The following is a 19,871-nucleotide window of genomic DNA, read 5'->3' as shown; positions in this document are numbered from 1 at the left end:
TCGAAGTAAATATTTTCAGCGCCTGCGCTCTGCCGTTAAAGTACATCCGGGTCAAGGAACCGGAAGCGAACTGAAGAGACACGCCGCACAGCCTCTCGTGCGAGTGACTTGTGACGCTTTCTAGACGTCGCTGCGTTCCTCAGACTGGTCTAACTCTGGGGGGACGGGGGCCACCGTGGACGGACTGTGGTCAAAATAAGGTGAGCCTCACCGGACGACCCCCTCGTTCTCCCGCCGTCTTTCCCGGCGGGACGCCGAGCGGGCGTCGTGCTTTAGCGATGATGTGATTGATGGACGGGGGGGGACGCTCGTCTGGGTTTTGATGAAACAACAAAATTGACGCCCCCCCGCCTCCCGACGCCTCCGGTTAGTTTGCGTGTCACGACGCTGATGACCCGTGAGAGGGTGGGGGGCTTGGGGGGTGGACTCCGACGCTAATGCCAGCTCATGTTAGCAAGCTAGCTCCTCTCGTTAGCATGTTTGATTGACGCGTGCACTCAACGTGTTTACATCAACACATCCGGGCTGAAAGAGTTTTCATTTGACACCAAACTGCTTTGAAACGTCAGCCTTTTCCCAGCTGTAGTTTTCATCTCTTCATATCATGGCTTTATTCCTGATATTATATATAATGACATATGTGTTGTTCTCTTACTCTCTTTTGGTGGTGGCACTCCAATGCTAATGCTAGCAAACACTCCCCCCAGAGTCCACTTGTTGGCGTGATTGACCGAGGAACCAAGCAAAACAAACTCCCCTGTCTGATGTTGGAAGTGTGATGCGGGTCATGTGACACTGATGATGATGATGATGATGATGTGTGCCAGATGAGAGGAAGCCAGGTGAGGTGGGCAGAGAGGAGCACGGTGAGCGTGGAGCAAAGCTAACCCACGAATGGCCTGCCAGTCTGTTGCTGCAGTCATGGACGAGCAGGCCCTGCTGGGGCTCAACCCGAACGCCGATGCCCGCTACAGGCAGAGGGTGAGAATCTGCGTTGGGGTGGGGGGGTCTTCCATAATGTCACGGGCGTGTACATGTGGCGTGTGTCCCTCAGGCTATGGCGTACTTTGAGCAGCTGAAGGAGTCGCAGGATGCCTGGGAGGTGTGTGCACAGGCGCTCGCCAAAGGCCTCTACAGGTGTGTGTGTGCGTGCACGTGTGTGTCATGTGACCGTGACCTCACACGCTGTCTTTGTGTCCAGTGATGACCACGTGAAGTTCTTTTGCTTCCAAGTGTTGGAGCATCAGATCAAGTTCAGGTAAGCCTGATTGGCTGTTGCGTGTGGTGCCCAATGATTGACACGTGGCCTTGCAGACACGGCGGGCTGAGCGGCCCCCAGCAGCAGCTCATCAGGGAGACGCTGATGAAGTGGCTGCAGATGCAGGTTAGTGGTGGGGGTGGGTGGGCGTCATGGTGAAGACGTGGCGTTGATTAACCGGTGTCTCCACAGCTGATGAGCAGTCAGCCTGAGAAGGTGTTCATCAGGAACAAAGCTGCCCAGGTCTTCGCTCTCACCTTCATCACCGAGTACCTGACCCTGTGGCCCAAGTTCTTCTTTGACATCCTGGCCCTGGTGGGCGACAACCCCCACGGCTTGGACATCTACCTGAGGACTCTCATGGCCATCGATGCCGAGGTGGTGGACCGAGACATCCTGCACGCCCCCGAGGTACTGACAACCACCCACCCCCCAACAGTCCCTCCCATTATGTTATGACTTTCTTATTGACTACCCTGCGTCTTTCCGACGCCGCTACCCTGCGTCTTACCGACGCCGCTACCCTGCGTCTTACCGGCGCCGCTACCCTGCGTGTTACCGGCGCCGCTACCCTGCGTGTTACCGGCGCCGCTACCCTGCATGTTACCGGCGCCGCTACCCTGCGTGTTACCGGCGCCGCTACCCTGCGTGTTACCGGCGCCGCTACCCTGCGTGTTACCGGCGCCGCTACCCTGCGTCTTACCGGCGCCGCTACCCTGCGTCTTACCGGCGCCGCTACCCTGCGTGTATCGTGACTGTATTCACACATTATTCTTGGTGTTAATATGGAAGGGCTGCAGCTTAGTGATACTTTGATGATGTGCCAGTAAAAAAGCCCCCCCGGGTTGCGGTGTGGACCCCCCCGTCTTAGCAGACAGGAAGTTAAAAGTGTGTGTTTTTGTCCAGGAGACCCGCAGGAACACATTGATCAAAGACGGCATGCGTGAGCAGTGCATCCCCAGCCTGGTGGAGTCCTGGTTCCAGATCCTGCAGACGTATCAGAGGAGCCACCCTGAGCTCACCTGCCAGTGTCTGGAGGTGGTGGGGGCCTATGTGTCCTGGATCGAGCTCAGCCTCATCGCCAACGAGCGGTCAGTGGCCTCGGACGTCACGCCCGCTCGCGAGCTCCGGTCCGTAGCGGTCTGTTGTGGTCTCGGCAGGTTCGTCAACCTGCTGCTGAGCCACATGTCGGTGGAGGAGCTGCGGGAGGAAGCCTGCGACTGTCTGCTGGAGATCGTCAACAAGGGCATGGACCCCGTGGACAAGACCAAGCTGGTGGAGTCTCTGTGCCAAGTCCTGCAGTCCGCAGGATTCTTCAACATGGACCAGGTGAGTTTCCCGCCGTGGGCCCGCCCGAGCGCACCTTCCCACGCCGCTCCTCATCGCCACCAGGAGGAAGACGTGGACTTCCTGGCCAAGTTCTCGCGTCTGGTCAACGGCATGGGCCAGAGTCTGGTCTTGAGCTGGACCAAGCTGGTCAAGGCGGGAAGTGTCAAAGACGCCGCCGACACGCTCCACGCCATGGAGGCCAAGGTGACGCTGATGCTGCAGCTGCTGGTCCACCAGGACGACGACATCTCGGCCAACGTGGTGGGATTCTGCTACGACTACCTGCACGTCCTCAAACAGGCACGGCGCCTCCGCTCTTGGCCCCGCCCACTGCTCGCGCCACTTCCTGCTCATCTTCTTCTTTGCTTCCGCAGCTCCCTCAACTCACCGAGCGGCAGAACAGCAACGTGGAGGTGAGTGTGCGCACGTGTGAGCGAGCCAATGGCGGCACTAAAGCGGCACTAAAGCGGCGTTGTGGTCATCAGGCCATCATGCTGGCGGTCATGAAGAAGCTGACGTACGACGACGAATACAACTTTGAGAACGAGGTAGGTGCGCGATGGCGGGCGGCTGGGCGTGGCGAGTTGACGGCGTGGCGAGTTGATGGCATGGCGGCTGTGTGCGTCAGGGCGAGGATGAAGCCATGTTTGTGGAGTACAGGAAGCAGCTGAAGATGCTGCTGGACCGTCTGGCCCAGGTGTCCCCCGAACTGCTGCTGGAGGCCGTCCGCCGAGTCTTCACCAGCACCATGCAGTGAGGCCCCGCCCACCTGGCCCCGAGGCGCTCGCCGCGCCCGCTCTGATTGGTCTTGTCTTTCAGGAACTGGCAGAGCGCGGCCTTCATGGAGGTGGAGGTGGCGGTGCGCCTGCTGTACATGCTGGGCGAGGCGCTGCCCGCATCTCACGGCGCCCACTTCTCCGGGGACGCGGTGAAGACGGGCGCCCTGCAGGACATGATGAGGACGGTCGGTTGCGTCGCCTCGACTCCTGGCGTGGCGTGGGAGTGGCGTGGCGCGTCTAACGGTGTTTTGTCTCCCGCGAGCAGCTGGTGACGTGCGGCGTCAGCGGCTACCAGCACACGTCCGTCTCGCTGGAATTCTTTGAAACGGTCGTCCGATACGATAAGTTCTTCATCGTGGAGCCGCAGCACATTCCCAACGTCTTGGTAAGCGTCAGCTGACTCGGATGATGTCATCACCGCCCCCCCTCAACGTGTGTGTGTGTGTGTGTGGGGGCGTGCCTCAGATGGCTTTCCTGGACCACAGAGGACTGAGACACAACAGTCCCAAAGTCCGCAGTCGGGTGGCGTACCTTTTCTCCCGCTTCATCAAAACGCTACAGTGAGTACCAAGTCATAGTACCACCATACTACACGCACAGGTAGTATTGCAGTACTACAGTACCACGTCTCCCTGACGCAGCAAACACATGACGGCCTTCATCGAGGACATCCTGACCCGGATCCAGGACCTGCTGGAGCTGGCGCCTCCCGTACGTGAGCACCCCAGGAAGACCCCGGGGCCCGAGTGACACCCCGCTAGCTAGCGCCTTTATCCCCACAGGAGAACGGCTTCCCGGCGCTGCTGACCAACGACGACCAGCTCTTCATGTTCGAGTCGGCTGGCGTGCTGATCGTGAGCGGCGAGAGCCCGGTGGAGAGGAAGCAGGCGCTGATGAGGGGCCTGCTGGCGCCGCTGATGGACGCCTTCCGCTTGCTGCTCGCCAAGCTCCCTCTGGAGACGGACGAGGAGAGGCAGGCCGCCGTGGCCGACTGCCTGAGCCACGCCGTCGGCTTCGCCAGGTGAGCCGGCTCGCTTGACGCCGCGTGCGGTCGGTCGGTCTTCCCCGCACGGAAACTCAACCCCCCGCCCCCCACCCCCACCCCCCTTTGCAGTCGCACCAGCAAGGCCTTCAGCAACAAGCAGACGGTGAAGCAGTGCGGCTGCACGGAAGTCTACAGAGACTGCCTGCACACCTTCCTGCCCGCACTGGGCTGCCCCGTCCAGCGGGGGGTGCTGCGCGGCTGCGTGCGCTCCTTCCTGCACCGCATGATCATCTGCTTGGAGGAGGAGGTGCTGCCCTTCATCCCTGCCGCCTCCGAACACATGCTGAAGGACTGCGAGGCCAAAGACCTGCAGGAGTTCATCCCGCTCATCAGCCAGATCACCGCCAAGTTCAAAGTAGGAAGCCAAGCTCTGCTGCTGGAATTGGATGCTGGGAATATGGCGGTGTTGGGAATTTAGATAAACCCCCCAGGAGAAAAGCTGGAATGTTGCAGGAAGGAGGGGGAAAGGTCACGTGGGCTTCGTAGCATCAAGCTGCCATGTTCAAGGAACAACATGCTTTTCCAGTTGGGGAAGGTGGTGGTCCAACGCCAAGGTCCACATAGCGGGGGGGACGTCACCTCAACTAGTGGGAGACGTTGCAACGTTAGGAGAATAAAGATATGAAGGGGACAAAGTTGGGGGAAAATATCCAAAATGGAAAAGGCGTATGTTGGGAAGATCAAAGTAGGTTGGAATATGAATGGGAAAAGGCACATTGTGAAACTGTGTGTGTGTGTGTGTGTGTGTGCGGTTGCCACGGCAGCGGCAGGTGTCTCCCTTCCTGCAGCAGGTGTTCATGCCGCTGGTGCTGGCCATCTTTGAGGTGCTGGGGCGTCCAGCCGAGGACAACGACCAGGCCGCCGCCCTGGAGAAGCAGATGCTGCGTAGGAGCTACTTCTCCTTCATCCAGACCATCGCGGGAAGCGGCATGAACGAGGTCATGGCCAACCAGGGTGAGACCTCCGACCCCGCCCCTTGGGGCTCAGCCCTGCTCCCCCCTCCCCCCTGCGTTCTGAGCTTCTCCTATCCCGCAGGGCCGGAGAACATGGAGCGCGTGGTGTTCACCATCATCCAGGGCGCCGTGGACTTCCCAGACCCCGTGGCCCAGAAGACCTGCTTCATCGTCCTGGCCAAGCTGGTGGAGCTTTGGGGTGAGACTCCGCCCCCGCCGACCCCCCGCCCCCGCCATCACACACGTACTGACGCTGCCATCCTGCCCACAGGCGGGAAAGACGGCATGCCGGGCTTCTCCGACTTCGTGTACAAGCACATCGTTCCCGCCTGCTTCCTGGCTCCCCTCAAGCCGACCTTTGACCTCTCCGACGCTCAGACCGTGCTGGTGAGTGCCACCGGTCGCCGCCTTTTGTCCTTTCAAGGCTCCGCCCTCACCGTGGGTGTGACCTTTCAGACGCTGTCCGAGGCTGTGATCACGCTGAAGACCATCCACCTCAAACAGGTACACGCACACGCACACACACACACCGCCGCCATCTTGAACATGCTGCCTGTGTACGCCAGGGGGCGGAGTTTGTGCACTTCCTGCAGCACGACTACCTGCCCTCCCTCCACGTGTCTCCGGACATCGCACAGGTCAGACTTTCTCACATGGTGGGGGCGGGGCTTCAGTAGGCGGGTGTGTGAGCTTCCTGTGCCTTCCCCCAGGAGCTGTGTCACGTCCTCCAGCAGCCCGACGTCAAAGTCCTCAAGACCTACATGAAGGTTGCTCTGCTTCGCTTTCCTAAATCCATCCTACCTTCTAAACAAAACATCATTCGCGTTATGTCACATCTAAAATCTGAAATCAAGACAATCTCAGGACCATTTTGGAATTGGAAAATCAAAGCATTCAAAAAAGTACAAGTCTTTTTTTTTATCAATTTTATTCTGGAAAAATGAAAAAGCTTTAAAAGTTTCTTTCAATTGGAAAACGGCCAAATAAAAATGAAACGTTTCTAACCAGGCCAGGCCTTCTCTTGGGGCCGCCATCTTGTCCTTCGGGTCACCAGCCAAAGGACAAGACCATGGGGGGGTCGGCTCGTAGATGGCCTGAGCAGACATCAGAGAAAGGTGTTTCTAGCCGTCATCTACAGTAGAACATGGTCGCCCACGTTCAGCTTCCCCTCGTCCTCCATGATCGATCTTTCCCATAATGCACTGCTCTGGAAAATAGCTGTAGATCTGAATGAATGTAATACTTCTTTCCATGGTTGAATGTGCTGACTAAGGTGATCAACAAGTACCAACCAAGGAGGTCTGGATTTGGAGTTCTAGTCCAAATGGAATTGGAGAAACTCCACAGGCTGATCCAACCTTCCGTGTGGGACATCAACGCCGGCTATGTCACGGAGCATGGAGGCGCTACCAGGAGACAGGCCGGTCCATCAGGAGATGAGGAGCACTGCAGGAGCCCTGCAAAAGGAGCTCCAGCAGGCCACAAACGTGCACGTCTGCTCCAACAGTCAGACCCAGACTCCACGAGGGCGGAGTGAGGGCCCCCCACGTCTTGCAGGAGAACACCAACATTGGCAAATTGTGTTCTTCTCAGATGAGAGCAGGTTGGCACTGACCATGTGACAGACGTGACGGAGTCTGGAGATGCCGTGGAGAACGTTCTGCTTCCTGCAACATCCTCCAGCATGACCAGTTGGCGGTGGGTGGGGTCAGTAATGGTGTTGGGTGGCATTTCTTTGGAGGGCCGCACAGCCCTCCCCGTGAGCTCGCCATCAGGTACCGAGATGAGGTCCTCAGACCCCTAGTGAGACCATATGCTGGTGCGGTTGGCCCTGGGTTCCTCCCGATGCCAGACCTCATGTAGCACTTCCTGCAACACCAAGGCATCCATGCATTGTAGGGAGGTCACACAGGCACGTGGGGGCCACACCCCGCCGAGCCCCACATGAAGGTTGGATCAGCCTGTCGTGTTTCTCCAGTTTCCTTTTCCATTCATCATTTTGGGACTTGGTCAGCACATGCAATCTTCCCACGGATTTCTTTCCCACTTTTGCTTTTTCCTGTTGAAGTAACATTGTCAGAATGTGCCGCAGTTTGGACACCCCTAGACTGACCTTGCTTCCCCCCCCCCCTCCCTCCCCAGGCGTTCTTCCAGCAAGCCAAGCTGTAGGAGATGGTTAGCATAGGAGCCGCTGTTCGCACCGCCCCCAGGTCCCCGCCACGTCAGAGGACGGCGGGGGAGCGGCGCGGGAGCAGCGGGGGACCAGCGGGGGGGGGCCGCCACGAGACGAGCTGTCCACGTCAACTTTGAACTCTCGAGAGCCGCGGCTCAGCGTGGAGAAAGTACACAAAAGGGCTGATGTTGTTTACTTTAGTTTTTTCTTTAATTTAATATGCAAATGATGTGTCAATCATCTCAGCTGCTGGATGAAGATGTTTTGGTTCCACAGGAGGAACGAGGCGGAAGCAAGGAGACCCACGTTCCCGGCTTTAGTTTTTCTTCTCTGACAAACGGAGACAATAAAAGTTGACAGAGTTGTAAATAAATCAAACTTCAGCATTTTCTCACTCCCGACTTTATTTTCATCTCGAGCAGGACATCACAGAAGGTCATGTAGGTCACGGAAGGTCGCGTCAGTCCTCGCTGCTCTCGGCGCGCATGCAGAAGGTGCTGAGGAAGACTCCGCCCACAGCCTGCAACCTGGCTCGGGTGTCGTCCTGCTTGTGGTGGAGACTGTCCAACTTGGACATGAGCAGTTTGAAGAGGACGTTCTCAAAGTTCTCCCTGTCAGACAGGAAGACGTCCACCAGCCTCTGGGAAGAACCAAAGTCGTGCTTGAGCTCCCTGATCACCTCCTTCACCATCTGGTTGACCTTGCAGGGTCCTAACTTGGTCCACGATAGCAGGACTCCGTCCCGCGTCATCCTCTTGGACACCCTGTGGACGGTGGCCAGGGTGTCGGAGGAGTGGACCAGGCGGCAGAGGGACTTGGGCAGGCCGGCAAACAGCTGCACCATCAGAACGTCCACCAGGGTCAGCAGCTCCTCGTGGACTGTGCACATGGGCCGGAACGGGGACACAGGAACTTCCAGGGCCGGGCTCTGCGCCCGTGGCTCCGGCTGGGTTTGGAGGCTCCCGTGACCTGGGACCCCTGTGGGCGTGGCCTCGGGGGCCTCCGAAGAGTCCAGACTCTTGGGGCTGACCGGCTTCTGCTGCACGGACTCTTCTAGGAGCGGGGTCTTGGGCGGGGTAGTGGGTCTGTCCTGGGCTGAAGGTGGCTGGGGTCTTGCTGGCCAAGATTCTCTTTGGGTTTCTGCGGACGGGGTCTTTGGAAAAGAGTTGTTGTTTTTGGTGGGGACCTTGTCGTGCGTAGACTGGCCGTGGGGCAGCCGGGGACCTGAGGACTGGCTGTCCACCTTAACTTCAGGACTCGCAGTTTTGGCTGTGTTGACCTCAGACACAGGTGGTGGGGGCGGCGGCGGGGGTGGCGGCGAGCAAGAGTCAGTGGTCAAGTCCAAAGCCTTGGTATCGGGCTCCTGGACATCCAAGTCCTGCTTGGCCTCTGGGCTTTTGGCTCGAGGGGGGACCGCCTCGGGTGACGAATCATCAGGCATGACTGGGTGTGGACTCTTGACCTCAAAGGAATCCAAGTCCTCCTGGACACAGACTTCCAGTTTCTTTTGTGGACTTACGGTTCCAGAGCAGGAGTCTTTGTTGGGGTCTCGGGGTGGACTAATGGGGCTGGGCGGGGCCTCCTGCAAGTGCGCCTCTCGTGGTGTGCTTTCGGAGGTTTTGCTTCCAGAGACGACTGTTCCCTCAAGGCAGGACTCATCGCTGGCATTCCAAGGAGGAGGTTCGGATTCAGGGGCCATCTGTGAGCAGACCTCCGGGTTACTTTCTGGACTTGTGGTTCTGGTGGTAGCGACCTCATCTGAGCAGTCGGAACCAGTGGTGTCTTGGGGGATGGGGGCGCCCTGCACGTCAACATCTTGTTGGGTTTCTGTATTCATGGATTTGGAGGTGACCACCTGGTCTGAGCAGGAATAGCCGGCTGTGTCTCGGGGTTGGGGGGCGTCCTGCAAGTCAACATCAAGTTTATCTTGTGAACTCGTGGTTCTGGGGGCGGCCTCCTCGTCTGAGCAGGAATCACCGTTGCTGTCTTGGAGCGTGTCCTGAAAATGGACCTGTCGTTTTTTTTCTGAAGTCTTGGTACTGGACTTGATCTTTTGGGTGCAGGAATCACTAGTAGTGTCTTGGGGGCGGGGTGTGTCTTGTATATGGACCTCCAGCTTCATGTCTGGACTTATGGTTCTGGAGGTGACCTCATCCGGACAGGAATCGCCAGTGGTGTCCTGGTGTCTCGGGGTGTCCTGGACATGGACCTCCAGTTTGGTCTCTGGACTTCTGGTTCCGGAGCTGATGGTCCTCCCTGGGAAGGAGTCACCAATGGCATCCGGGGAGAGGCTCTCGGGCCTGCGGGGGGCGTCCTCCAACCGTCTCCGGTGGCTTGCCATCCCGGTGACAAACGCATTGATTTCGGTCAAGCAGCCGTACACCTCGTCGGCATGGTTACGGCGGGTGGCTGGTTCCATCTTGATCCAGAGGAGAAGCTGTTGCACAAACTTTTTGGCAGAATCGTCCAGAATTTTCATGAGGATTTGGAGAAAATTGGTGTTTTTTTGGTCCACCTCCAAGACGAGCGGTTCCAGGAAGTGCCTCCACACCTCCAGGGATTGGACCGGGGTCCGGTTGCCGGTCATGTAGCCGTACATTTTGGTGGCCAGTTCGTGGGAGAACCTGTCGGCCTCGCGTCCGAGCCCGTCCATGTCAATTCTGCCGTCCCCGGCCAACGCCGCCCCCTCGCAGAACACGTCCTCCAGGAGGGAGCGGATCTCTCTGAAGGTGGGCGGGGAGTCCAGCTGGGGCCGTTGCGGGTGGGCCACCTGGTCCCGGCTCGGCAGCATGCACTGGTAGCGGACCATCTCCAGCTCGCACATCATCTCATCAAACTTCCTGTGACAGAAGTTAAGGAAGTTGTGTTGGCGGGAAATCTCCACGCTACCGGCGGGTTCCGGGCAGGTGGACCGGAAGAAGCGGGACAGCGGCTCCTTGATGAGCGACAGGTTGAACTGAGGCTTGGGTGACACTATGTGCCCCCCCTCTGTGGGCTCCGGGTAGTGCAGGTCTTTGGCGATCGCCTCCACGATCCCCACGGCTGCCTTCGTCACTTCCTGCTCGGAAATCACGTTCTCGGCGCTGGTCCACTTGCGGAGGATTTGGGTCACCGCCTCGGTGGTTTCTTCCTGGTCCACCGCGCACGCGTACCCGCTCTTCGGGGTCTCGTGACCGCCATGCAGGCGCCAGCACGAGCGGAAGCCGTGCGCCTGCGGCATCCCTTTGCTCAGGTAGACCTTGAGGGCCCCGCACGCGAGGAGAACCATCTTGGCCAGAACGTCGGTCTTGGTAAAGGAAGTCGGCACGTAAAGGGGCGGGGCCATGTGCCACGGCGCCAAGGTGACGTTGACTCGCTGACGCACCTCCTCCTGGACCAGAGAGTCCAGCTTCTCCGAGCTGATGCTCGGCTGGTCCGAGACGTTGAGCGCCCACCCCAACACGGTGCCCAGACCGCCCTCCACCTGGATCTTAACGCCTCTCTTGGGTGCCGGAAGATCGGCCATGATGATCCTGAGCGCGTGCGTGCACAGTTTGTGCGTGGCGCGTGCGCACATGTCGGCCAGCAGGACGTGCGTGGACGAGTCGGTGGTCCCCGACGCCAGCATGACCCACTGGGCCGCCAGGACCCGCTGCAGGTGGATCCGTACGATCGGTAGGACGAGCTCCGCGTGGACCCGGTAGACGTCCGCCATGCTTTTCGCCCTCAACGTGCGCGAGGGACGCGCCCCCCCCCACCCCGCCCAGCGACTATGGCCGCTTTAAAGAGCAAAGCTTTGACACGTGCGTGACGTCACAGGAGCGCGTGACGCGCGATGGAATAAGAATCAAGCAAGAATCATCTTTAATGTTTTATTCATTCGTGACGTCATGGGGGCGGGTCTTCAGCCTTTGATGACTGCAATGGGTCGCAGCTTGATGGCCTTCCTGCTGATGCCCGCCTGGTGACACGTGTCCACCACGTCAGTCACGTTCTTGTACGACTCGGGAGCCTGAAAACGGGGGGAGAAAGCTGTGGTACCAGAGGTCAAAGGTTGGCAGCGGGCCTCACCTCCTCCATGACGAGCTTGGGTGACGCCACCCGGATGGCGATGCCCTTGTCGGCCAGCTGGTCCAGGACATCCTGGAAGTCCAGATTCCGCCGGGACTTGGCACGAGACAGCGCGCGACCCTGCACGCCAGGAAGCTAATCAGCTAACATGGAGTCTGGGACCGGAAGCGGATGGGGAAGTCGCATACCGCTCCGTGACAGGTGGTGCCAAACGTCTCCGTCATGCCTTGCTCCGTCCCCGTCAGGACGTAGCTGCAGGTCCCCATGGTCCCCCCGATCAACACCGGCTGGCCCGTGAGCTGAGGGAAGGTCAGACAAGGTCACACGCGCATCCCGACACGAACACGCGGGCCGCTTACCTGATAGTCCACAGGGATGAGAGGGTGGTGGGGGGGGAAGGCGCGAGTGGACCCCTTGCGGTGGACCAGCAGCGTCCTCTGCTTCCCGTCCACCATGTGCTCCTCCACCTTGGCGATGTTGTGGGACACGTCGTAGATGACGTGCATGTCCAAGTCGTCCGGCGTGGTGCCAAACACCTTGGAGAAGGCCTGCCCACAAACGAGCGGCGTTGGCGCTAGCAAGCTAACGGCGTCCCACGTGTGGCGGCGGCGGCGGCGGCGGCGGCGGCGGCGCTACCTGTCTGGTGAGGAAGGTCATGGAGGAGCGGTTGACCCAGGCGTAATTCCCGGCTGCCGCCATCCCCTTCAGGTAGTCCTGGCCTTCCTGGGATGTGATGCGGGCGCAGGCCAGCTGCCGGTCGTTCACCACGATCTTGTCCCGCTTCATGGCCTTCTCCATGGCGACCAGGGCGTCTGTCAAGGGCGGACGTCAGCTGGGGCGGGGCGTGGACACGGGCAAGGACTGGTTACCTGTGGCCACCTGGTGTCCCAGCCCTCTGCTGCCGCTGTGGATCATCACGCACACCTGTCCTTTGTGGTCCACGCCCATCTTCTTGGCGGCATAGTCATTGTAGATCTCGTCCACCACCTGGATCTCGGCGTAATGGTTTCCTGCTCCCAGGGTTCCCAACTGGGGCGCAAATCGACGGGCGTGAGCGCTGCGCGGCTGGCTGCCTTTACAGCGAAAGGGCAGGAAGAGGAAGTTGTACCTGAGGCAGGCCCCTCTTCTTGGCCTTGGACGATACCTTGGTGGGGTCGGCCTGCAACATCCGCCCGTACTCCTCGCAGTGCTCCTTGTCCTCGGCCCAAGCGTAGCCCTCCCTCAGGGACCAGTCCACGCCCATCTCCAGCGCCTCCTCCAGGTCCCTGCACACGCACACGGGGTCAGGGCAGACGCCCAACGGGGCCGGGTGGCCCTACTTACTTGGCCCCCATGGGAATGACGCCCTTGGAGCCCACGCCCACTGGGATGTGGTCAAAGAGCGACTGGGCCAGCTGCTCCTTGACGGGCTCCACGTCTCGCTCGTCTAAATTTGTCCTCAGCAGGCGGACGCCACAGTTGATGTCGAAACCCACGCCGCCTGCACGATAAGACACGCTGCTTTGTCGTCTCCACCCACGTGCGTGCGTGCGTCCTCACCTGGAGACACCACGGCGTGCGGGTCGTTCATATCAAAGGCGGCCATGTTGCCGATGGCGAAACCATATCCCGAGTGGACGTCCGGGAGCCCGATGGATCTCTGCGGAGACAAAAGGCTTATGGCGGTCGGAGGCGGGCGGGGCTACACCGCACCGGCGTGTACTCACGTGGACGATCCCGGGGAGCGCCGCCACGTTCCCGATCTGCTTCATGGCGGGAAGGAAGCCGCCCACGCCTGTGGAGGAGTAGAACACGTCGGTGAGCCGCACCCAGACGTCGGCCCCAGCCAAGCGAGTACGTCACCTCCTCCTCGACACGCGTTCCTCAGCTCCTCGAACATCAGCTTCTCCAGAGGGTCGTTGACGTAGAAGATTCCTTCCACCTGAAACGTTTCATTTCACGCATTTTACCAGAATAACCTTGGCCGAATATGGAATATGACAGAGGAGGTTGGGGGGGGGGGATTCTAATGTGATGGGAATAAATTAGAAAAAATTATATTAAAGACATTAAAAAAACATCAAAAGTAGGGACAAAATGACTCATTTACAGGAAAAATAAGACGAAACTAAAAAAAGTGTACATTTCTGCAACTTTGTGTGGAGGGTGGAGCCATATTAGTGGAATAAATTCATCTACATGGAAAATTGACCAGAAGAAATGTCACATGAAAATGTGACCAGAATAAAGTCCTAATGTCAGCATACCATTTGAATATTCAAGAAAAGGGTTTCTTAAATAGTAATCTTATTAAAAACGTTTTTAAAAAATTACTAATTATTAATTTGTGGACTTTTTTGGTATCGCAATAAATTCCTAATCCATTTCCAGGAAGTGTAAAACGCCGACCCCTGCGCCATCCGTGTAACGTGGAAGCATGTTTACTAACTAGTAAGTTCTAGCTTTCCTTTTTCACTCTGTCACACTTAGTTGACGGTTGACGAACTCGCTCGAGATAATAACATCTAAGCTGTTCAAGAGATATCATCGAAGCCCGAGTCGTATTTCACAGTCGTGCATAATAAATCATAAAGAGGTAGCGGAAGTAGCCAAAATGCCGCCTAGCTAAGTAGCTAACAGCGCCGATATCTACCTGCATGTTGGGAACAAAACCCTTCTTAATTCTCCAGCAGTTTGTGGAAATCTTGTCCACATATTGTAGCTCGTCGTTGTAATTTCTACTCATTACTGCGCTTTATTCCAAAAGAAGTGCGTTTTTAATACTCCGCATTAGTTGCTGTCCAGTGATACCAAGTGGCATTTCGACGGGATGCTACGGAAGCCCGCTAGCATTTAAACCCTGCAGCGCCTGCCACGATTTCAAACGCCGTGGTATAGTTTGCTGAGTGTGAGTACTCTTACAACAATAGCTGTATATGTAACTGCACTTCAGTGTGTGTATTTCCACCTTAAAGTTTGTGGGGAACATTTGTGGACAGGGTTGTGTTTTTTTTCATTCGCCGTGCCGTAGATGTAGTTCTTCACGACATTCGCCGTGCCGTAGATACGTATAGCTCTTTACGACATTCGCCGTGCCGTAGATGCAGCTCTTTACGACATTCGCCCTGCCGTAGATGTGAGTACACAGCAATAGCTGTATAGTTAACTGCACTTAAGTGTTTCTATTTGCACGTAAAAGTATTTGGGGGACATCTGTGGACAGTGTTGTGTTTTTTTTCCATCCGCCGTGCCGTAAATGTAGTTGTTTACGACATCGGCCGTGCCGTAGACGTAGTTGTTTACGACTTTGTGCGGGAGGGGGTGGAATAGAAATGACCCGGAGGAGAGCTACGAGTGGGAGTGTGCGGGGCTTCGTTTCTAAGCCCTTTTTTATTTTATAAAACCGGAAGTTGTTGACGGAAGAAGCTCAGACCCAAAGCTCGCGTGTGTCGTCTTCTGATCAGGTAAAATGTTTGATTTGATGTTTGCTTTGGAACCCGTACGCGAGTTAGCTAGTAGCTAGCTAGCTAGCTAGCCAGCTAGCTTGACTGAGCCGTGAGCTTAATGCGAAGAAGTGAAAACAGAACCGAGCGTCCCTTTTGGAGGTTACCGTTTCAATTTCACCTGTTTATCCAAAAGGTTATCCAAAAGGTTGTATTTATTTCCCGGGCTAAAATGCGCTAGAATGTTGAATGACGCGAACGAGGTTTGTTTTGCCGAGGCCAGCTGACGATGAAAACAACGTTCGTGACTCATGAGAAATAGCCAAGATGGAGTAGCATGACACGACACGACGATGAAAGGTGATAAATCGCGATGTGTCGTGTCAGCATGAAGCTGCGTGTCCGCATCCGCAAGCAGACCTGCAAAGTGGACCTGTTCGGACCCGAGTCCACTTTGAAGGAGCTGACGGAACACATCCAGGGCGTCCTGCTGCCCTCCCACGGCCTGAGGTCTGTGACGTCTTTTGATCACGTTGTCGCAACAAATGACGTAACGACAAGCACGCGCTAACACTTGGTTCCCGTTAGCTCCTGCTAACTGACGTCTAACCTTTGGTCCTCCCCAGTCGGGACGTGGAGTTCGGTCTTTCTCTGAACGGCGCCGAGCTCCTTTCTGACGCGGGCCAGAGGCTGTCGACCTGCGGCGTGGTCCCCGGAGATCTCATCCGCGTGTTGCTTCCCGGCGCCGTGGACGCTTCGCCAGGCAAGCCCCCCGCCGAGCCGACGGCTGGCGGGCAGGCCGGGATGACCTCCAGCGGGGTGAGTGATGGAAACCACGCGTGACGTCGCCGCCAGTGGACGTGTCAAAGGTCACCGTGGCGTCTTTGTTCGGCAGGGCTGTGGCCCCGCCCCCTCCGACCCATCAGAGGCGTCGTGCTCCTCCGGCCCCCGACCGCCGCCTGTCCTCAGTTGGGAACCCATGCTGTGCGGCGAGGCCGGCGAAGGCCAGACGCCGCGCTCTCTGGAGCTGCTCTATCGCGGCGCCGCCGTCACCTGTCCCAGCGACGCCATCGTGGTGGCCGCTCACCTCCTCATGCTGGAGACGGGATTCACGCCGCAGGTCGATCATGGAGCTGCTCAAGTGTGTTGACTTGAAATGTTAGCGTGTCGCATTACCGTCGTGTGTTGGCGTGTTGTGACCTTGTGAGCTAACGTGGTCCCATGTGCTAATACTGCTACCGTGATGGAAGCAGCACCATGTTAGCATGTTGATGTTGGCATCTGGTGTGGTAGCATGTTCTCATGTGTTGCACTTGGTGTGTGACATCATGTGTCGGTGTCGTGATGTCAGGGTGTCACATGAAGTTAGCATGTTGTCATATTAGCTTGTTACATGAAGTTAGGGGGTCGTGATGTCAGTGTGTCACATGAAGTTAGCATGTTGTCATATTAGCTTGTTACATGAAGTTAGGGGGTCGTGATGTCAGTGTGTCACATGAAGTTAGCATGTTGTCATATTAGCTTGTTACATGAAGTTAGGGGGTCGTGATGTCAGTGTGTCACATGAAGTTAGCATGTTGTCATATTAGCTTGTTACATGAAGTTAGGGGGTCGTGATGTCAGTGTGTCACATGAAGTTAGCATGTTGTCATATTAGCTTGTTACATGAAGTTAGGGGGTCGTGATGTCAGGGTGTCACATGAAGTTAGCATGTTGTCATATTAGCTTGTTACATGAAGTTAGAGGGTCGTGATGTCAGTGTGTCACATGAAGTTAGCATGTCATATTAGCTTGTTACATGAAGTTAGGGGGTCGTGATGTCAGGGTGTCACATGAAGTTAGCATGTTGTGATATTAGCTTGTCACATGAAGTTAGCATGTTGTGATATTAGCTTGTTACATGAAGTTAGGGGGTCGTGATGTCAGTGTGTCACATGAAGTTAGCATGTTGTCATATTAGCTTGTCACATGAAGTTAGCATGTTGTGATATTAGCTTGTTACATGAAGTTAGGGGGTCGTGATGTCAGTGTGTCACATGAAGTTAGCATGTCACATGAAGTTAGGGTGTTGTGATTTTAGTGTGTTACATGAAGTTAGGGTGTTGTAACATTACCATGTTAAGTTATCATGAGATGTTGGTGTGACATGAAGTTAGCATGTAGTTATTGTTACCGTGTGACATGAAGTTAGTGTTGTTATTGTTACCATGTGACGTGAAGTTAGCGTGTCGTGTTGTTAGTGTGACATGAAGTTTGGGTGTCAAGATGTTAGTGTGTTACATGAAGTCAGCATGTTATGTTAGTGTGTTACACGAAGATAGCATGTTACATGATGTTAGCATGTTGTGACATCTTGCATGAAGTGAATGTTATGAATGTCATGAATGTGATATTAGTGTGTGACTTGAAATTAGCGTGTTGTGATGTCAGCGTGTTACATATAGATAGCGTGTTGTGATGTCAGCGTGTTACATATAGATAGCGTGTTGTGATGTCAGCGTGTTACATATAGATAGCGTGTTGTGATGTCAGCGTGTTACATATAGATAGCGTGTTGTGATGTCAGCGTGTTACATATAGATAGCGTGTTGTGATGTCAGCGTGTTACATATAGATAGCGTGTTGTGATGTCAGCGTGTTACATATAGATAGCGTGTTGTGATGTCAGCGTGTTACATATAGATAGCGTGTTGTGATGTCAGCGTGTTACATATAGATAGCGTGTTGTGATGTCAGCGTGTTACATATAGATAGCGTGTTGTGATGTCAGCGTGTTACATATAGATAGCGTGTTGTGATGTCAGCGTGTTACATATAGATAGCGTGTTGTGATGTCAGCGTGTTACATATAGATAGCGTGTTGTGATGTCAGCGTGTTACATATAGATAGCGTGTTGTGATGTCAGCGTGTTACATATAGATAGCGTGTTGTGATGTCAGCGTGTTACATATAGATAGCGTGTTGTGATGTCAGCGTGTTACATATAGATAGCGTGTTGTGATGTCAGCGTGTTACATATAGATAGCGTGTTGTGATGTCAGCGTGTTACATATAGATAGCGTGTTGTGATGTCAGCGTGTTACATATAGATAGCGTGTTGTGATGTCAGCGTGTTACATATAGATAGCGTGTTGTGATGTCAGCGTGTTACATATAGATAGCGTGTTGTGATGTCAGCGTGTTACATATAGATAGCGTGTTGTGATGTCAGCGTGTTGTCGTCTTTCTAGGATAGCGAGGTGAAGGCCACGGAGATGCCAGCTGAATGGCGGTCGGGGGGTGGAGCTTACAGACTCCAGTACACGCACACGTTGTGTGAAAGGGGCGTGGCTACGGTGGTGGCGGTGCGCATGAGGCCCATGCTCATCATCGAAGGTGCGTGGAACACGTTGACCTTCCTCACTGATGAAGACCCTCACCGTCGTCATCCTCACAGCCATTCTGCAGGTGGGCGACAGCGCCAGCATGGCGGCTAAGATGTGCGTGGACCCCTCCAGCTACGTGACGGAGGCGTGGCCAGGTCAGAGCTGTTGATGGGCGGATGCGGGCGGCGCACGAGCGCGGGTGGCGTTCCCCCTCAGTGACTCGTGTCTTTCAGGCGAGAGCGCGGCCGCCGCCTTCATGTCCCTGAGTCGACTGTCGCGAGTCTTCAAAGACCAGCTGGTGTACCCGCTGATCGCCGCCACACGTGAAGGTAAGCGCACGCCGCCGCCATGTTGGCTTTCCCTCCAAGCCTGAGTTGTGACCACTGAGCGCGTCGGCAGCCCTGTCTCTGCCCGTGGCCTTCGGCCTGGCGGCGCTTCCTCCCGAGCTCCTCCTCCTCGTGCTGCGCCTGCTGGACGTGCGCTCGCTGGTGAGACTGTCGGCCGTCTGCAAGCACCTGCACGCCTCCACCGACGACCCGGCGCTCTGGAGACACCTGGTGCGCCGCGACTTCAGCGGTGAGACCGCGCCGTCTCGTGTGGATGTGTGACGCCATCTTGTCATGTGACCCCTCTCCTTGTTGTTTAGACCACAACTGGCAGGGAGAAACCAACTGGAAGGAGGTCAGTCTCAGCTGTCAACGTTTCCATGGCAACATCAACGCCAATGTGTGTGTGTGTGTGTGTAGCTCTACAAAAGTTTCTACCGGTTCCGCCAAAAAGGAGGATGTGTGGACCGGCCCTGCTCCCTCCCCCTTATCCATCGCCACATCTTCAGTCCCGCCCCCTACTCGCCATTGCCTGGCATCATCGGTGGCGCATACGACCTGAGACCCGCCGTCCCCTACGGCGTGCTTCCCACACCTCGCTACGACCCCATCGGTCCGCCTCTTCACAGCTCGCTGGACAGCGAGCGCCGACGGCGGCGCAGCGACCCCCGACCGCCACCGGGTGGCGCTCGGGCGGCTGACGTCAGACAAGGGTTCATCTGACCTGGCGCTGTGGGAATGTGGCGGCCGGCCCCCGTTCCTGAACGTGACGAAATGTTCGTAGCGACGCTTCACACGACGCCATCATGGCGGGCTGCTGACCCTGATGATGATGACATCGGTTGATGATTCGCCGTTGCGTCGTCGCGCTGATTTGAAAAGCACTTTGTCTGCAAATGTTACTTTTCTTGGCAAGAATGTGAAAGATGCTTCTGTTGTGGTGCCTTACATTAAACTCTGAAAGTTCCATTGGAATAATTCATTCAATAGGAATTACAATGGAATTGTTCATTCATTATTCATTCATTGTTCATGATTCATTCATATGACCAATGAATCCTCTTTACCTGCATCTGTAAAGCGGGTGTGCGGCGTATTTTTTCGGGAAACAATGACGTCACCCATTGTCTGAGAACAATGGGTGCCTTCGTTTACACACGCCAGGTCCTG

At 56.1% G+C, this 19,871-nt stretch overlaps 3 protein-coding genes across 9 annotated transcripts; 2 read left to right on the top strand and 1 right to left on the bottom strand.

The window, feature by feature from the left end:
* Positions 1-33: 33 nt before the first annotated feature.
* On the top strand, positions 34-7,926 carry xpot (exportin, tRNA (nuclear export receptor for tRNAs)). 2 transcript variants are annotated; one of them, XM_078791224.1, is made up of 25 exons: positions 34-200; positions 828-981; positions 1,055-1,137; positions 1,202-1,258; positions 1,315-1,384; positions 1,451-1,669; positions 2,165-2,349; positions 2,419-2,587; positions 2,651-2,887; positions 2,962-3,000; positions 3,073-3,135; positions 3,216-3,340; positions 3,407-3,551; positions 3,632-3,751; positions 3,832-3,926; positions 4,008-4,077; positions 4,149-4,387; positions 4,481-4,766; positions 5,176-5,365; positions 5,447-5,563; positions 5,636-5,751; positions 5,821-5,868; positions 5,931-6,002; positions 6,078-6,131; positions 7,507-7,926. In XM_078791224.1, exons 2-25 carry the CDS (start codon positions 895-897, stop codon positions 7,531-7,533), a joined length of 2,913 nt encoding a protein of 970 aa, XP_078647350.1. In that variant the 5' UTR covers positions 34-200; positions 828-894; the 3' UTR covers positions 7,534-7,926. The 2 variants fall into 2 exon arrangements, with proteins under 2 accessions (XP_078647350.1, XP_057923404.2); XM_058067421.2 differs by having other exon boundaries at positions 6,075-6,131.
* Positions 7,927-11,379: 3,453 nt separating this feature from the next.
* rtcb (RNA 2',3'-cyclic phosphate and 5'-OH ligase) lies at positions 11,380-14,419 on the bottom strand. 2 transcript variants are annotated; one of them, XM_078791226.1, is made up of 12 exons: positions 14,220-14,419; positions 13,435-13,508; positions 13,294-13,363; positions 13,127-13,226; positions 12,911-13,067; positions 12,696-12,852; positions 12,457-12,616; positions 12,224-12,399; positions 11,947-12,135; positions 11,776-11,886; positions 11,588-11,707; positions 11,380-11,528 (listed from the first exon to the last, which is right to left on the bottom strand). In XM_078791226.1, exons 1-12 carry the CDS (start codon positions 14,310-14,312, stop codon positions 11,421-11,423), a joined length of 1,515 nt encoding a protein of 504 aa, XP_078647352.1. In that variant the 5' UTR covers positions 14,313-14,419; the 3' UTR covers positions 11,380-11,420. The 2 variants fall into 2 exon arrangements, with proteins under 2 accessions (XP_078647352.1, XP_057923456.1); XM_058067473.2 differs by having other exon boundaries at positions 13,294-13,361; positions 13,430-13,508; positions 14,220-14,418.
* Positions 13,999-19,723, top strand: fbxo7 (F-box protein 7). Of its 5 annotated transcripts, none has more exons than XM_078791228.1 (10): positions 13,999-14,017; positions 15,397-15,519; positions 15,636-15,828; positions 15,905-16,129; positions 18,241-18,385; positions 18,447-18,530; positions 18,609-18,704; positions 18,775-18,951; positions 19,022-19,056; positions 19,122-19,723. In XM_078791228.1, the coding sequence occupies exons 1-10, from the start codon at positions 14,004-14,006 to the stop codon at positions 19,422-19,424; spliced, it is 1,395 nt and encodes a 464-aa protein (XP_078647354.1). In that variant the 5' UTR covers positions 13,999-14,003; the 3' UTR covers positions 19,425-19,723. The 5 variants fall into 5 exon arrangements, with proteins under 5 accessions (XP_078647354.1, XP_078647355.1, XP_057923459.2 ...); XM_058067476.2 differs by lacking the exon at positions 13,999-14,017 and adding an exon at positions 14,085-15,030 and having other exon boundaries at positions 15,293-15,519; XM_058067475.2 differs by lacking the exon at positions 13,999-14,017 and adding an exon at positions 14,086-15,030.
* The last annotated feature ends 148 nt before the right edge of the window (positions 19,724-19,871 follow it).

Source organism: Doryrhamphus excisus, linkage group LG6, assembly GCF_037039965.1.
Source record: "Doryrhamphus excisus strain RoL-2023G ecotype Guam linkage group LG6, RoL_Dexc_Guam_v1.1, whole genome shotgun sequence".
In the NCBI taxonomy this organism is placed as follows: domain Eukaryota; kingdom Metazoa; phylum Chordata; class Actinopteri; order Syngnathiformes; family Syngnathidae; genus Doryrhamphus; species Doryrhamphus excisus.
The sequence above is the reverse complement of the archived record's forward strand: the minus strand, read 5'-3'. Positions and strand labels throughout refer to the sequence as shown.